At 40.9% G+C, this 14,670-nt stretch overlaps 1 protein-coding gene across 5 annotated transcripts in view; it reads left to right on the top strand.

The window, feature by feature from the left end:
• The window catches only part of GLI3 (GLI family zinc finger 3), a 318,573-nt gene that overhangs the window by 110,450 nt on the left and 193,453 nt on the right, over positions 1-14,670 (top strand). For all 5 annotated transcript variants that reach the window (XM_073550017.1, XM_073550020.1, XM_073550019.1 and 2 more), the window contains one exon: positions 11,816-12,058. In XM_073550017.1, coding sequence (XP_073406118.1) covers positions 11,816-12,058 — 243 coding nt within the window. The remainder of the gene's footprint in view (positions 1-11,815; positions 12,059-14,670) is intronic.

The raw sequence follows: 14,670 nt of genomic DNA, 5'->3' as shown, positions 1-14,670 counted from the left end.
AATAAAATAGGTAAAAAAATCACGGGGAGTGAATACTTTTTCAAGCAGTTGTAGTGCATGCTGCAATTTTTCCACACGCAGATTCAGTAAGTGAAAAGTAATGCTCATCTTCACGGCCCCATTGTAAAACATTGGTCCGAGTGCTGCCTGTGTGCTGTCCGTTTTTTTCATGGACAGCACTTGGACCAAAAGTATAGTTGTTTGAACTTGGCCTAACAAATTCACTCCAGATTTTTATTTTGCTTTCTTTGCTTGTAGTTTTGAGACCATTTTTAGATAAAAAGATTTGTCAAATATTTTATTCTGTTGAAAGCAATCAGCTCTTAGCTTGAGGCATCCTCCTAGTTACTGAGCATTATTGGGCCTCATTTATCAATACTGCATAGCAGTAAAACTGTTGCCCATAGCAGCCAATCGATCCTTCACTTTCTTTTTTGGAACTGTTTTAAAAACTAAAGGTGAACTCAGATTGGTTGCTTTGGACAACAAAGACAGTTTTACTATTAAGTATTAATGAATGAACCACATGGAGTTCCACCTTGAGAATAACAATCGATCCATATGTGCCACAGAACAGAATAGCGCCCATCAGGAAAGATTTATCTTCTGGTCCTTTGTCTGGTACACTGTTGATACCTAACTTGAGGTTTTCCCAAATCACTTATGATGCAGGTCACATAGCAATCTATATATATATACAGTGGGGCAAAAAAGTATTTAGTCAGTCAGCAATAGTGCAAGTTCCACCACTTAAAAAGATGAGAGGCGTCTGTAATTTACATCATAGGTAGACCTCAACTATGGGAGACAAACTGAGAAAAAAAAATCCAGAAAATCACATTGTCTGTTTTTTTTTTCATTTTATTTGCATATTATGGTGGAAAATAAGTATTTGGTCAGAAACAAGCAATCAAGATTTCTGGCTCTCACAGACCTGTAACTTCTTCTTTAAGAGTCTCCTCTTTCCTCCACTCATTACCTGTAGTAATGGCACCTGTTTAAACTTGTTATCAGTATAAAAAGACACCTGTGCACACCCTCAAACAGTCTGACTCCAAACTCCACTATGGTGAAGACCAAAGAGCTGTCAAAGGACACCAGAAACAAAATTGTAGCCCTGCACCAGGCTGGGAAGACTGAATCTGCAATAGCCAACCAGCTTGGAGTGAAGAAATCAACTGTGGGAGCAATAATTAGAAAATGGAAGACATACAAGACCACTGATAATCTCCCTCGATCTGGTGCTCCACGCAAAATCCCACCCCGTGGGGTCAGAATGATCACAAGAACGGTGAGCAAAAATCCCAGAACCACGCGGGGGGACCTAGTGAATGAACTGCAGAGAGCTGGGACCAATGTAACAAGGCCTACCATAAGTAACACACTACGCCACCATGGACTCAGATCCTGCAGTGCCAGACGTGTCCCACTGCTTAAGCCTGTACATGTCCGGGCCCGTCTGAAGTTTGCTAGAGAGCATTTGGATGATCCAGAGGAGTTTTGGGAGAATGTCCTATGGTCTGATGAAACCAAACTGGAACTGTTTGGTAGAAACACAACTTGTCGTGTTTGGAGGAAAAAGAATACTGAGTTGCATCCATCAAACACCATACCTACTGTAAAGCATGGTGGTGGAAACATCATGCTTTGGGGCTGTTTCTCTGCAAAGGGGCCAGGACGACTGATCCGGGTACATGAAAGAATGAATGGGGCCATGTATCGTGAGATTTTGAGTGCAAACCTCCTTCCATCAGCAAGGGCATTGAAGATGAAACGTAGCTGGGTCTTTCAACATGACAATGATCCAAAGCACACCGCCAGGGCAACGAAGGAGTGGATTCGTAAGAAGCATTTCAAGGTCCTGGAGTGGCCTAGCCAGTCTCCAGATCTCAACCCTATAGAAAACCTTTGGAGGGAGTTGAAAGTCCGTGTTGCCAAGCGAAAAGCCAAAAACATCACTGCTCTAGAGGAGATCTGCATGGAGGAATGGGCCAACATACCAACAACAGTGTGTGGCAACCTTGTGAAGACTTACAGAAAACGTTTGACCTCTGTCATTGCCAACAAAGGATATATCACAAAGTATTGAGATGAAATTTTGTTTCTGACCAAATACTTATTTTCCACCATAATATGCAAATAAAATGAAAAAAAACAGACAATGTGATTTTTTGGATTTTTTTTTCTCAGTTTGTCTCCCATAGTTGAGGTCTACCTATGATGTAAATTACAGACGCCTCTCATATTTTTAAGTGGTGGAACTTGCACTATTGCTGACTGACTAAATACTTTTTTGCCCCACTGTATATATATATATATATATATATATATATAGCTGAGTGTATGTGTGTGTATGTATCAAGCCACACCCACTGCATGCCCACTCCACACAGACCCGCCCACTGGTGGATGGAGAGCGGGGTTGCAGAGGGAAAGTGTGCGAGGCGGGTGTAGAGCATAGCTGTGAGGGAGAGAGCAGGACACGGATGGAGAGTGGTGCTGCGGAGGGATAGAGCGGGATGACACGTGGAGAGCAAGGCTGTGGAGGGAGAGAGTGGGGCGGCGGTTGGAGAGCGGGGCCGCGGAAAGAAAGTGCATGATGGTGGGAGGAGAGTGGGGCTGTTAAGGGAGAGAGCGGGACACGGGTGGAGAGTTGGGCAGCTGAGGGAGAGAGCGGAATGACCAGTGGAGACAGGGGCTGCAGAGGGAGAGAGCGGGACGGCGGATGTAGAGCGGGGCTGCTGAGGGAGATTGGGGGATGGCGGGTGGAGAGCTGGGCTTCGAAGAGAGAGAGTAGGATGGTGAGTGGAGAGCGGGGCTACGGAGGGAGAGAGCGGGACTGCAGTTAGTTACTATGCTCGGGCAACGTTGGGCTCTTCAGTTAGTTTTACATAAAATTGAAAAGTATGGAACTTTACAGTATGTATACATTTTATTGACGATGCAATAGTGCTGTTATAGCCGGTATCACAGAAGGTTTACCAGTGGCGGACATAGTGCGGATTTTTCTGCAGCAGAGTTAGCGCTTGTTTGTGTTTTTGGCATGCTTTTTCCTGCTAGTTTTTACAGTTAAAAAAACACAATGTTTTACTGTTCCTGCAAATCTAATGAGATATTTTTCCTTTGCAGATTTGAAGCAGTTTCATATCTGCAGTATGTCAATTCTTTCAGTGTTTTGCGTTTTTTGGCCATTCACATAATTGGAGAAAAACACTTGCAAAAACATACAAGCAGCGATTTAATTGCCAAGAGACACGTTTTTGTGTAGAAATGTCACTGCATATACTTAGCGTGTGCACTCACCGTTGCATTCACATTTTACTGTGGTCCTTGTTGCAGATTTAGTGCGGATTTCAACCTTTTCATTCCAAAGGGTAAAATCCACACAGATTCTGTGCAAAGAAGTAGCATACTGCGGATTTAAAAATGTGACAAAAATCAATATCCATGCGGAACTCACACAAAAACAACAACAACATGTGGATAAGCGGGTGAATTCCCATGCTGCTAAATTTGCTGCATACATTTGGTTTTGATTCTTCTGAGTGGGGCTGTTTCAGAAGAATAGCACAAGTCCTAACTTTCCGCAGCAAATCTGAAGCATGTCAGCATACCTTTAGTTAAAACACATTCACATTGCTGATATTGTAAAATGTTGTAGTTTATATTAGAAAACCCACTATAGAAAACAAAGAATATTTGTACCGCAAACATTTTTTAATCTTTATTTGGTAAATAGTTTAAAATAACCATATAAAATATGCAAATGTAATATCAGAGGCTGCAGTGCCATGTATTAGTCGCAGGAGACCATGTTAGATTTTATACCCTAGTTAAAACCTGTAACATGTCCAGTAAGCTGAGATATGTGTAGATTAAACTTAATCAAATGCAAAGAAAGGTGCAAGTAGTGTAAAGTGCTCAGGAGGAAGTAACCACACGAAACGTGCGTTGGGGCTCCATGGTAACTTCACTATACCCTGTTCACCTATGTAAGTCACATTATTATATTAATGTACTGTATATGTACACTATTTTGCAGCACTTTACACTACATACACCTTTCTTTGCATTTGATTAAGTTTAATCTACACATATCAGTTTACTGGACATGTTATAGGTTTTAACTAGGGTATAATATGTGACATGGTCTCCTGTGACTAATACATGGCATCGTAGCCTCTGATATCATATTTGCATATTTTATATGGTTATTTTTTACCAAAAAAATTGCATTTTTTATACGGTACTTATAGTCTTTGTTTTCTATAGTGGGATTTCTAATACATAGTTCTATAGTTGTGTACGTTCCTCTATATTTCTGGGTACTTATTGTTCCTCTCATGTAGATTTTACATGAAGAATCATAATCTGAACCAAATACTTGATGTGTGAACCTAGCGTAAATCAAGCAATGTGTAGTAGTATAATATAAGATGTAATAACTGTTATTATAGGATCCCAGGTAAGTTGTTAGGGTTGAATTTGACAACAAGGTTGTCATTATTGTTCTGGTGAACTGCAAATGTTTCACTTGGAAATTGTATATATAAGACCTTGGTGGGATCCTATAATTCTCCACATGCATGGTCAAATTGTAGGGTTAGCCAGATCCAAGACTAATGTTTGATATAATTTGGCAACGGGTTTTTATAAAAATCAATGATAACAAATAAAAGGGAAGTTTTTAGAGCATGCATGGGATATCACATTTCATAAAAATGGCTATAAACATTTTAAAGTATTGTTATGTATAGACACAAAGTTTAAAACGCCATCAAAAAGGTTCAGTCTCCAAAAATCTGTCTACGGTATATTTCATCCTCATTAACCATGAACCGTTGCCCACGTTATCTAATTTTTCATCATAGACACAACTCCTTAAAGATTACCAAGTTAATCCTGGCCCTTTTTGAGGGATAATAAAATGATTTCACTATTTGAGAACATGTGTTAGCATTGTAAGTCTTATTTAAGAGAAGTTTGGCGCAGCCAAATACATCAACATAATTGCTAAAATGAGTCCAAGTATAGCTGTTAATTTCAGAAGAAACCTGGATTTCATTTCCATGATTTCAGCCACAATTAAGGGATGTTATTTGTGATGTTATGATAAAACAGAACAGGACTTAATTACATCTTTCAATCAATGTGCTCAACATGAATTAATCACAGTTTATTGAATCATGGTTTTTAACAAAAACAGCCTTGAAAGAGGTTAAGGCTGTAGGATATAAAAAGCAGAACTACCACAATCATCAAATTAAAACGTCTCCACTATATGTTAGGAAATGTGGAAAGCATTTTCACACAAGATGTAGAGCTTTTCTGCTCCAGTGTCCCTATAGCAACACTTCCTGCCCAGAACAGCAATGTCGTACATGAGCCATCTCTATCAATGCTCATAGGGTAACTAGCTTAAGTAACTGTAAGTATTAAAGCCCTTCTTAAAGTAGGACGAATCTGCTGATATGGACAGGATTGGCTTTAATCGATTTTGTGTATGGGCCTCCCATGGAAATTATGTCTGGGGAGAGAAGAATCCGGCATGACGAATTTCAGGGCTGATCTTTTTTCAGAGAGAAGCCGCTGCCAGATGAGCCTGGCAGCAGCTTTCTCATAAAGGACACAGGATTGCCCAGGCAAGAGTTCCTCTGTATGGTGCAGTCAAGAAAGAAAGCTGTCCACTGAATGATCGTTCACTCGAGACCTAACTAATGTGTATGATGGCCTTAAGAAGATAATTTGATCATTCATTTCTAGCTATAAACGAGTAAAAACAGAAAATATCTTATGCCCATTGATAAATCCGCAGCATGCAGCACATTACGGTTTTACAAAATTTTCCTGTGTTCCTTGTATAACACTGCAGTGTCACTGCACAGAACAGGAAGTTTGGGCACGGAGTCATCGAAAAGTTACAGGCTATGACCGAGATTTTATTTGTAGTTTTTCATTACATGTTTGTATGATATTACATAGAAGTCTTCTGGCTTAATTAAAACTGTAATGCCAGTTTCGACCCATGAAGAACTGAAGTAAGATATGACTCTTAAGTCACCAGTCTGGCATTTTTGTTAACCCCTTAACAACCAAAGCTAGTTTGCATTTTCATTTTTTGCTCCCCTTCTTCCCAGAGTCATTACTTTTTTATTTTTCGGTCAATATGGTCATGTGAGGGCTTGTTTTTTTGCGGGATGAGTTGTACTTTTGGACAACACCATTGGTTTTATCATGTTGTGTACTTGAAAACGGGAAAACAATTCCAAGTGCGGTGAAATTGCAAAAAAAAAGTTCAATCCCACACTTGTTTTTTGTTTTGCTTTTTTACTAGGTTCACTAAATGCTAAAACGGACCTGCCAGCATGATTCTCCAGGTCATTACGAGTTCATAGACACCAAACATGCCTAGGTTCTTTATCTAAGTGGTGAAAAAAATGTCCAGACTTTGTTTAAAAAAAATTGTGCCATTTTTTGATACCCGTAGCGTCTCCATTTTTTATGGTCTCAAGTTGGGTGAGGGATTATTTTTTGTGCGCCACTGTGACGTTTTTAATGATACCATTTTGGTGCAAATACGATATTTTGATCGCCCGTTATTGCATTTTAATGCAATGTCACAGTGACCAAAAAAACCTGTAATTCTGGCGTTTTGACTTTTTTTCTCGCTACACCCTTTAGTGATCAGGTTAATCCTCTTTTTTATTGATAGATCAGGCGATTCTGAACACGGTGATGCAAAATATGTGTATGTTTAATTTAATTTTGTTTTATTTTGAATGGGGCGAAAGGGGGGGTGATTTAAACTTTTATATATTTTTATTTATTTATATTTTTAAAAACCTTTTTTTTTAATTTGGCATGCTTCAATAGTCTCCATGGGAGACTACAAGCTGCCATAACCTGTCGACTCTGCTACATACAGGCGATGATCAGATCACCTGTATGTAGCAGAATACCTCACTTGATATGAGCGCCGACCACCGGGCGGCGCTCATAACAATCCGGCACTGACAACCATAGAGGTCTCCAGGAGACCTCTGGTTGTTATGCCAGCCCATCGGTGACCCACGATCATGTGACGGGGGTCACCAATGGACGGATTTCCGGCACGATTGCCGGAAGCGCATGTTAAGTGCCGCTGTCAGAGTTTGACAGTGGCATTTAACAGTTTAATAGCTGCGGGTGGATCGCGATTCCACCTGTGGCTGTTCCTGACACATGTCAGCTGTTCAAAACAGCTGATATGTGATGGGAAAGATGTGGGCTCGCCTACCGAGTCCACATCAAAGGGAGGGTGTCTGACATCGGCATAAACTTAGGCCTGATGTTGGAAAGGGGGTAATTTTAGCACTGGAGTGATGGCACTAATGTAAGTTCCCTGCCCCAAGTAATATACTTACCAGCTGCTGTCTTCTGTCTTTTCCTGGCACCATGTCCGCCACCATCTTGTAACCACAGCTTCTGAAGAATTAAGAGGTAACAGTCACAAGCTCTTAGTTTGCGGGCTCGCTCACGCTAACAGATAAATTGAATGAGTGCAATGTGAGAAAAGAAGGTATCGCACTCAGACCAATGTAATTCAGTGAGGCAGTGCTGATCTGTGTCTTTTCTCTCAGCTGTAATTGGCATAACAAAAAAATTGCAGCATGGTGTGATTTCACTCCATAATCTGATGGGTGTGAGAAAAGAGATCGGGTGTCATATGGACAATCAGTATGGCATCCGATTTTTACAGATACATGACAATTCTGTAAGATGGGAAACTGTAAATGATCTTGTAAATGATTGATAACTGCTGAGTCAAAAAACAGCTGCACACAGATGACAAGTGAGAAAAAAATCATCCCACAAAAATAATCCCACTCTCCTAGATGAGAATGGGACTGATTTTTTTCTATGCTAGTGTGAGCGAACCCAAAGTCTATAAGAGCCTCGTTCTGGTCTGGTTCTCATTGACTTACATCAAGTAGTGACTTTCGGCTCGCCCAGCAAACACAAGCTCCAAACAACCTGGAGATGACTAGAGAAGACCGACCAAAACGGCACCGATAACATGGTGGCTCTTAAGTATAATACTAGCTTCAGGGAACTTAAATTAGTCTCACCACTCTTGTGCTGAAATAAAGAAAAAACAGCTGGAGTGGTGCTTTAATGAATTTGGCACATTTTTCAGCTGCCATGTACCAGCCACAGAAATGACTGGAATATATTTCTGACTTTATTAATGCCACTTTTATGGCATAAATTATGACAAATTTGTTGGTCTGCATCCAGCCACTAAGCTACAGTAACTTTTTACAAAGTTGGTAGAGTCGGTAAAACTACAAAACTTGCAGGTTTTTAAAGCTTTGAGTTGCACAAAAATTTTGCCACATTTGAAACATTTTTTTGGCACAAACTGTGTGATGAATTGGCCCCAAAGCTCTTTTTCTTAGTTCTAATTCTGAGGTTTGGTCATTAAACTATAAGTGGGAAAAGGTTTACTGCAAGAGTCAGCGCTGAGACTTTCTGAAGATTGTCTGTCTTTACTCACTGCTCTTGTATCTGATATGTATACATCTAGTCTTCTTTATAGAGCTGAAATGAGAAATAAGTCAGTATCTACGTGTAAAAGGTCCCTGTGATTTATCCTTTCCCTCGCATTCTGATGTCACAGCTGTTAATACTTACTGTTTGCAGTGACATCTCCTGGGAATTCTCTGTTCTTTTTCTGCCAGAGGTATAAACTATTTACATAACGCTGAGCACCAAAGTCCAGATTTATCCTTTCAGATGCTGTATATGTGCTCCCCATACTCTATATTTCAATGTTGCTCTAGACTGGTATGTATCTGCAGTTTATTTTGTTTTGTGATAAAGGAAAAGTTAGTAGTGCTCTTGTATTGTGACTGTTTCTGGGGAACGATATAGTAGTAGTTTGCTGCTTGTCAGAGATTTCTTTTATTTTGCCATGTTTAGTTACAGCGGTGATATCCTGACATGAGCCAATACCAGCTGATGCTGGTCCAGGATACACTCACTTCTGAATTTTAGCCATGAAAATGCAGAGACCCATTGTATGATTTTCTGATAATGCAACATCTGCATCATATTTATTGGGTAGAGTATTATATTACAGATTTTTTAAAGAGGACCTGTCACCACTCCTGACAAGTACTTTTTGAAAGTATTTGTATTCCCCATGAAATAAGAATTCAGTAGCATCTTTTCTTATAACTCTATGTCGTACTGTTCTTCTGTCATTCTACCCAAAAAATGTTATGAGTAAATTGACAACTGGGTGTTACCATTTTCCCCCAATCCCTACACAGTCTAGCTCTACAAGCACTGATTGGACAATATGACAGCAAACAGAGACACCCCCCAACCACTAACATCCAGTGATGAGTTTATAGTCATTTGACAAACAAAAGCTCCGACTTTGTGGTCCATGTATTACTTGGACTTTCATTTTAATGGTTAGCATGTAAGACTACATTTTTACCACTGCGGGGAAGATGTACAGCCGGTAGTGACAAGCTCGGATAACGTCTTATTCGAGTATGCTCTGGTGTTATCAGAGTATCTTGGCAGTGCTCATATATTATGTTCGAGTCCCTGCAGCTGCATGATTTGTGGTGGTAGACAGCGGCAACACATGTGGGGATTCCCTAACAAACAGGCAATCCTTCCATGTGTTGAGGCTGTCTAACAGCCGACAATCATGCAGCCGCATGGTCAAGAACATAATATATGAGCACTCCCGAGATACTCTGATGACACTCGAGCATGCTTGGATAAGACCTTATCGGAGCATGTTCACTCTTCACTAATATCCAACTCAAAGTTGCCCGCGCATATAAACTATTCACGTGCGCAAGTTGGGCCCAGAATGATCAGTTAAACTCCAGGCTGGCTTCATTTAAAAAAAAAAAAATGATTGATGATACAACCCCCTTTAAAGCAGTACTTCAGCGTTTGTTTTACTTTACCGCTGGATTGGTATCACTAAACTAAGTTCACTACCCTTAGTATTATATTTACCAGCCACCGTCTTCATCCGTTATCAGTGCAGTATCTGTAAAGCCCCCATCACACATAGCGATCTCGCTAGCGAGATCACTGCTGAGTCACAATTTTTGTGACGCAACAGCGATCTCACCAGCGAGATCGCTATGTGTGACACTGACCAGCGACCGGCCCCCCTGCCGGTATCGCTGATCGTTGTTGGAATGCCCTGGACATTTCTTTGATCGCTGGTTTCCCGCTGGCCAGCACGCATCGCTGCGTGTGACAGGCGGGAGACCAGCGATCAGTGTGCTGGTAACTAAGGTAAACATCGGGTTTCTAAGCAGTGCGCGTCACTTAGAAACCCAATGTGTACCTTAGTTACCAGCGCGCTGATGCAGGGAGCTGGTAACCAAGGTACACATCGGGTTTCTAAGTGATACGCGCTGCTTAGAAACCCGATGTGTACCTTAGTTACCAGCTCCCTGCATCAGCGCGCTGGTAACTAAAGTACACAGTGAGGCTCGGCGTCGCTGGTGCTGATCGCTGGTGAAGCTGTCTGTTTGACAGCTCACCAGCGATCCTGGCAAGTTGATATCGTTGTCAGGATCGCTGGTGAGTCGCGATGTGTGACAGGGCCCTTAGTCTTCTGCTGGATGTGACCTTCCAGATTGCTCCAGTTTTTGCTACCTTTCATTGACTGTCTATGAGAGCCAGAATTTAGCCAGAACGAGGCTCTCATAGACTTTAAGAGCTTGTGAGTCCTGACTTCCGGCCAGATGTTGTGATCACAAGATGATGGCGCAGGACGGAGTTTGACGCAGTTTGAGACAGCAGCTTGTAGGTATAATACTAGGGTCAGGGAACTTATAATAGTGACACCACTCCAGCGCTGAAGTAAAAGAAAACGCTAGAGTGGAGCTTTAAGACATCCTTCAGCAGTTGGTTTAATACAACTTTTTTATACCCCACTCGTCTATACAGATTTTATGATTACACTGATGCTGAGTCATTTTTTCTTTCCTTCAAGTATGGAGATCACGTATGAGCCATGCCAGATGTTGTATACATGTGGTGTATCGTCAGTACCTTTACATATGTCCAATGTATACCCCAGTTTGAGAAAAAAAACACCTAATAGTAATAGTTTGTCTTTTAATAGGAAGGGTTTGGTATAATCTATTGTTGACTAACGCTTTCTCTTCTGTACAAAACAGTTCTCAGTTTTCTAGTTGGCCACTTTTGTTTATCACACTACAACAATTAAAAAAATGCCAGGACACGTATTTGCAGTTTGTAACAACACAAGTGTGAAGTTTTACAGAGCGAGACTGGTTCATCTGGCAATTAAGAGTGGCTTCTAAGCTAGAACAGTGCCCATCACTTGCCGTTTGTTTTAGTGAAGCATTTTAGAGTGTATATTGTTTTTTTTTAGCCTTTTGATTAAGTTGTTTTTTACTTTAGTGCAGTTTCAAAGATCAGCAATTTGGCTAATATGGATGGATGGCAATATACAGTATAGGGAAATAAGATGCGTAACATGATGGCATTGCTGTTTGGTAGGATACCCACAACAAATCCACCCAGGTTTCCTTTTTGCTGTAGGAATATACAGTAGCAGACAAATATATGGTACTTAAGCACACAAAATTAGTCAAAGTCATTATTTGCGTTTCTTTTTTGTGATTCGTATGATGGTGTAGGTTGCACAGAGCATTTTGCGTTATAATGTATTTGCCATCATAAGGACTTGATGGGAATTTTTTACCACTGTATATTTTTGATAATTTTTACACGGTTTAATGATTCATACTTCATTTTACAGAGGATGAAAGCCCTGGACAGACATTTCACAGGGAACGTAGGAACGCCATTGCCATGCAGCCACAAGGAGGACAAAGCCTTGGTAAAATCAGTGAGGAGCCTTCTACATCGAGTGAGGAGAGGACCTCTTTAATAAAGAAAGAGATTCATGGATCTATTACACACCTGCCGGAACCCTCTGTTCCTTACCGGGGCACCGTATTTGCAATGGACCCGCGAAATGGTTACCTTGATCCACATTATCGTAAGTACTGCACAGATTTACGTAAAAGGGGAATGTATAAGTCATGTAAAAGGTTTGTAACATTTTGACATTGTTGCTGTCTGTTTTCTAAGCAACTCTGACAATTTGCCAGTTGATCTCAACAGCAACAGGGATCTCCATCTTATAAAGGGTTAATGGCAAAATGGAATTCACTCCAGACCCCTGCAAATGCCATGATTATATCACATACATTGCTACTTACAGAGCAATCCATTAGTCACAGAGTCCAATTTATTGCGTCTTGTCAGTTAAAACCCACATTCCATTTTGGTGTCTATTATATAGTAATTTCTTAAAAGTAGGCTGGGTTCACATAAGGACATAAAAAATTGTTTCATCCAGAAAATTCAAATTTTTTTTTTTATTACTTGTCATCCTAATTCAAAATGTGTTGTTACCCAAGCAGTTATTAATCATTTACAAGACCATTTACAGTTTCCTATAAAAGAATTGAAATATATCCGTTAAAAACAGTTGCTTTATGGATGTTCCATATGAGATCCATTTTTTTTCTGTACTTCCATAGACTTAAATGGACGAGTCTTATCTGACACACAGAAGAAGCTAGTGCATGCTGTGATTTTTTTCCCGCTCAGATTTGGTCAGTGTCAGTGCTCATCTGCACTGTCTCATTGAATAACATTGGTCCTAGTGTTCTCTGCTTTCTTCACGGTCAACATTCAGACCAAAAATACAGTTTTCTGAACCTAAACTTAAACTGAGTAGGCTATATGGCTAACTTAATCTAAATATTTCTGGAGGGACAACATATTACGATGGGAGTTGTTGTTTGTAGCAAAATTAGGAAAAATATAATACAATCTACCCACCAAGAACTACAGGGCCATTGTTTATAATGACTCTTAGTGGTTTCTATATCAGAGCAGATGACCTCTAGCTATGACATTCATTTTCCCTTACAGAGCATGTGATTAACCCCTTTTAATTTAAATTTATATGCCCAATATAGAAATATCTTCATGTAAATGTGGCCAAATTAAGCTTGAATCTGCTCATACTTAACGGCCCGATACAATGAAGGGTAAAGATTAGAGTTGCCAACCGTCCAGAAATTCCTGGACAATCTGTAAAAAGACGGTACCATATATACTCGTGTATAAGCTGAGATTTTCAAAACTTTTTTTGTGTCGGTGGCTGTGGTTGTAACTGTGCCACTGCTGCAGCCGCTGGCTTCCAGAAGACATCAAAGTCACCCTCCTCCGCGCCGTCACTGCATCTCCGTTGGTGCTGGCTTCTTGCAGCTCTTCCTGTGCTGAGGATCACGTGGCACCGCTCATTAAGGTGATGAATATGCACGCATCTCCACTCCCTTAGGCATGGACCACATATTCATTACCTTAATGAGCGGGGCCACGTGATTGCAGGAAGTGCTGCTGGCACCGGAACGAGATCCAGCGACGGCGCGCAGGCAGGACATGGACCAGGGGAGCCATGCATATCAGGACAGGTACGAGGGGGAACCATGCATACAATGACAGGGACTGGGGAAGCCGCCCTCATACATTGAAAGGGACCGGAGGAGCAGAGCATATATTGACAGGGACCGGGGGAGCCGCGCATACAAAGACAGGGACCGGGGGAGCCGCTCATACAATGACAGGGATCGGGGGAGCCGCACATACAATGACAGGGATCAGAGGAGCCGCACATACAATCACAGGGACCGGGGTGAGCCACACATACAATGACAGGGACCGGGGGGAACCGCGCATACAATGACAGGGACCGGGGGAGCCTTGCATACAATGACAGGGATCAGGGGAGCCGTGCATACAATGACAGGGACCGGGAAAGCCTTGCATACAATTACAGGGACCAGGTGAGCCATGCATACAATGACTGGGACCAGAGGAGCCATGCATACCAGGACAGGGATGAGGGGATAATGCATACCCGGCTTATACTCGAGTCAATAAGCTTACCCAGTTTTCATGGCAGAATTAGGTGCCTCGGCTTAAACTCGGGTCGGCTTATACTCAAGTATATACAGATTTTTTTTCCTATCTGTAAAAGTACAATTTGTTGTGTTCTTGATTATTTTTATAGCCAGAGAAACATGTTCTTAATACTGGATTTATCACCCTTTTACAGTTCACAGTGCATGCAGCTAAAGCCTTTATATATGATTTATAGTCTGTAGACACATTTCACTTATGATCTTAGTGATTTATTATTGTCATCTAATATGTCTGTAAAAAAAGTGTCCATAATTTTTAGAGAAATTATCCATAAAAAAATAAAATTGGCAACCCTTATAAGGATATGGTGAGTGCCGCCTTCTTCAGAGGCTTCAAGGGGTATTCCAAGAATGACAAATCATTACCTATCCATGACATAGCTGATAACTGCTATACTGAATGAGAAATGGCCCATTTAGACCAGCCAATAATCGCAGAACAAGTGTTTATAGGATTGCTCATTTACCAACCATTGACTCATTTAAAACAGCCTGCAAAAATATAATTCGTTGGGTACAATACTTTTTATGCATGCAGAAAAATCATTGCTATCAGCAGTACATTGTCCCATCTATTCAGGATAACATGATATAGTATAGGGAGGGACCGAAG

This window comes from Dendrobates tinctorius, unplaced genomic scaffold (assembly GCF_039654945.1).
Source record: "Dendrobates tinctorius isolate UK_male_01 unplaced genomic scaffold, ASM3965494v1 ptg000162l, whole genome shotgun sequence".
NCBI lineage: Eukaryota > Metazoa > Chordata > Amphibia > Anura > Dendrobatidae > Dendrobates > Dendrobates tinctorius.
The sequence above is the reverse complement of the archived record's forward strand: the minus strand, read 5'-3'. Positions and strand labels throughout refer to the sequence as shown.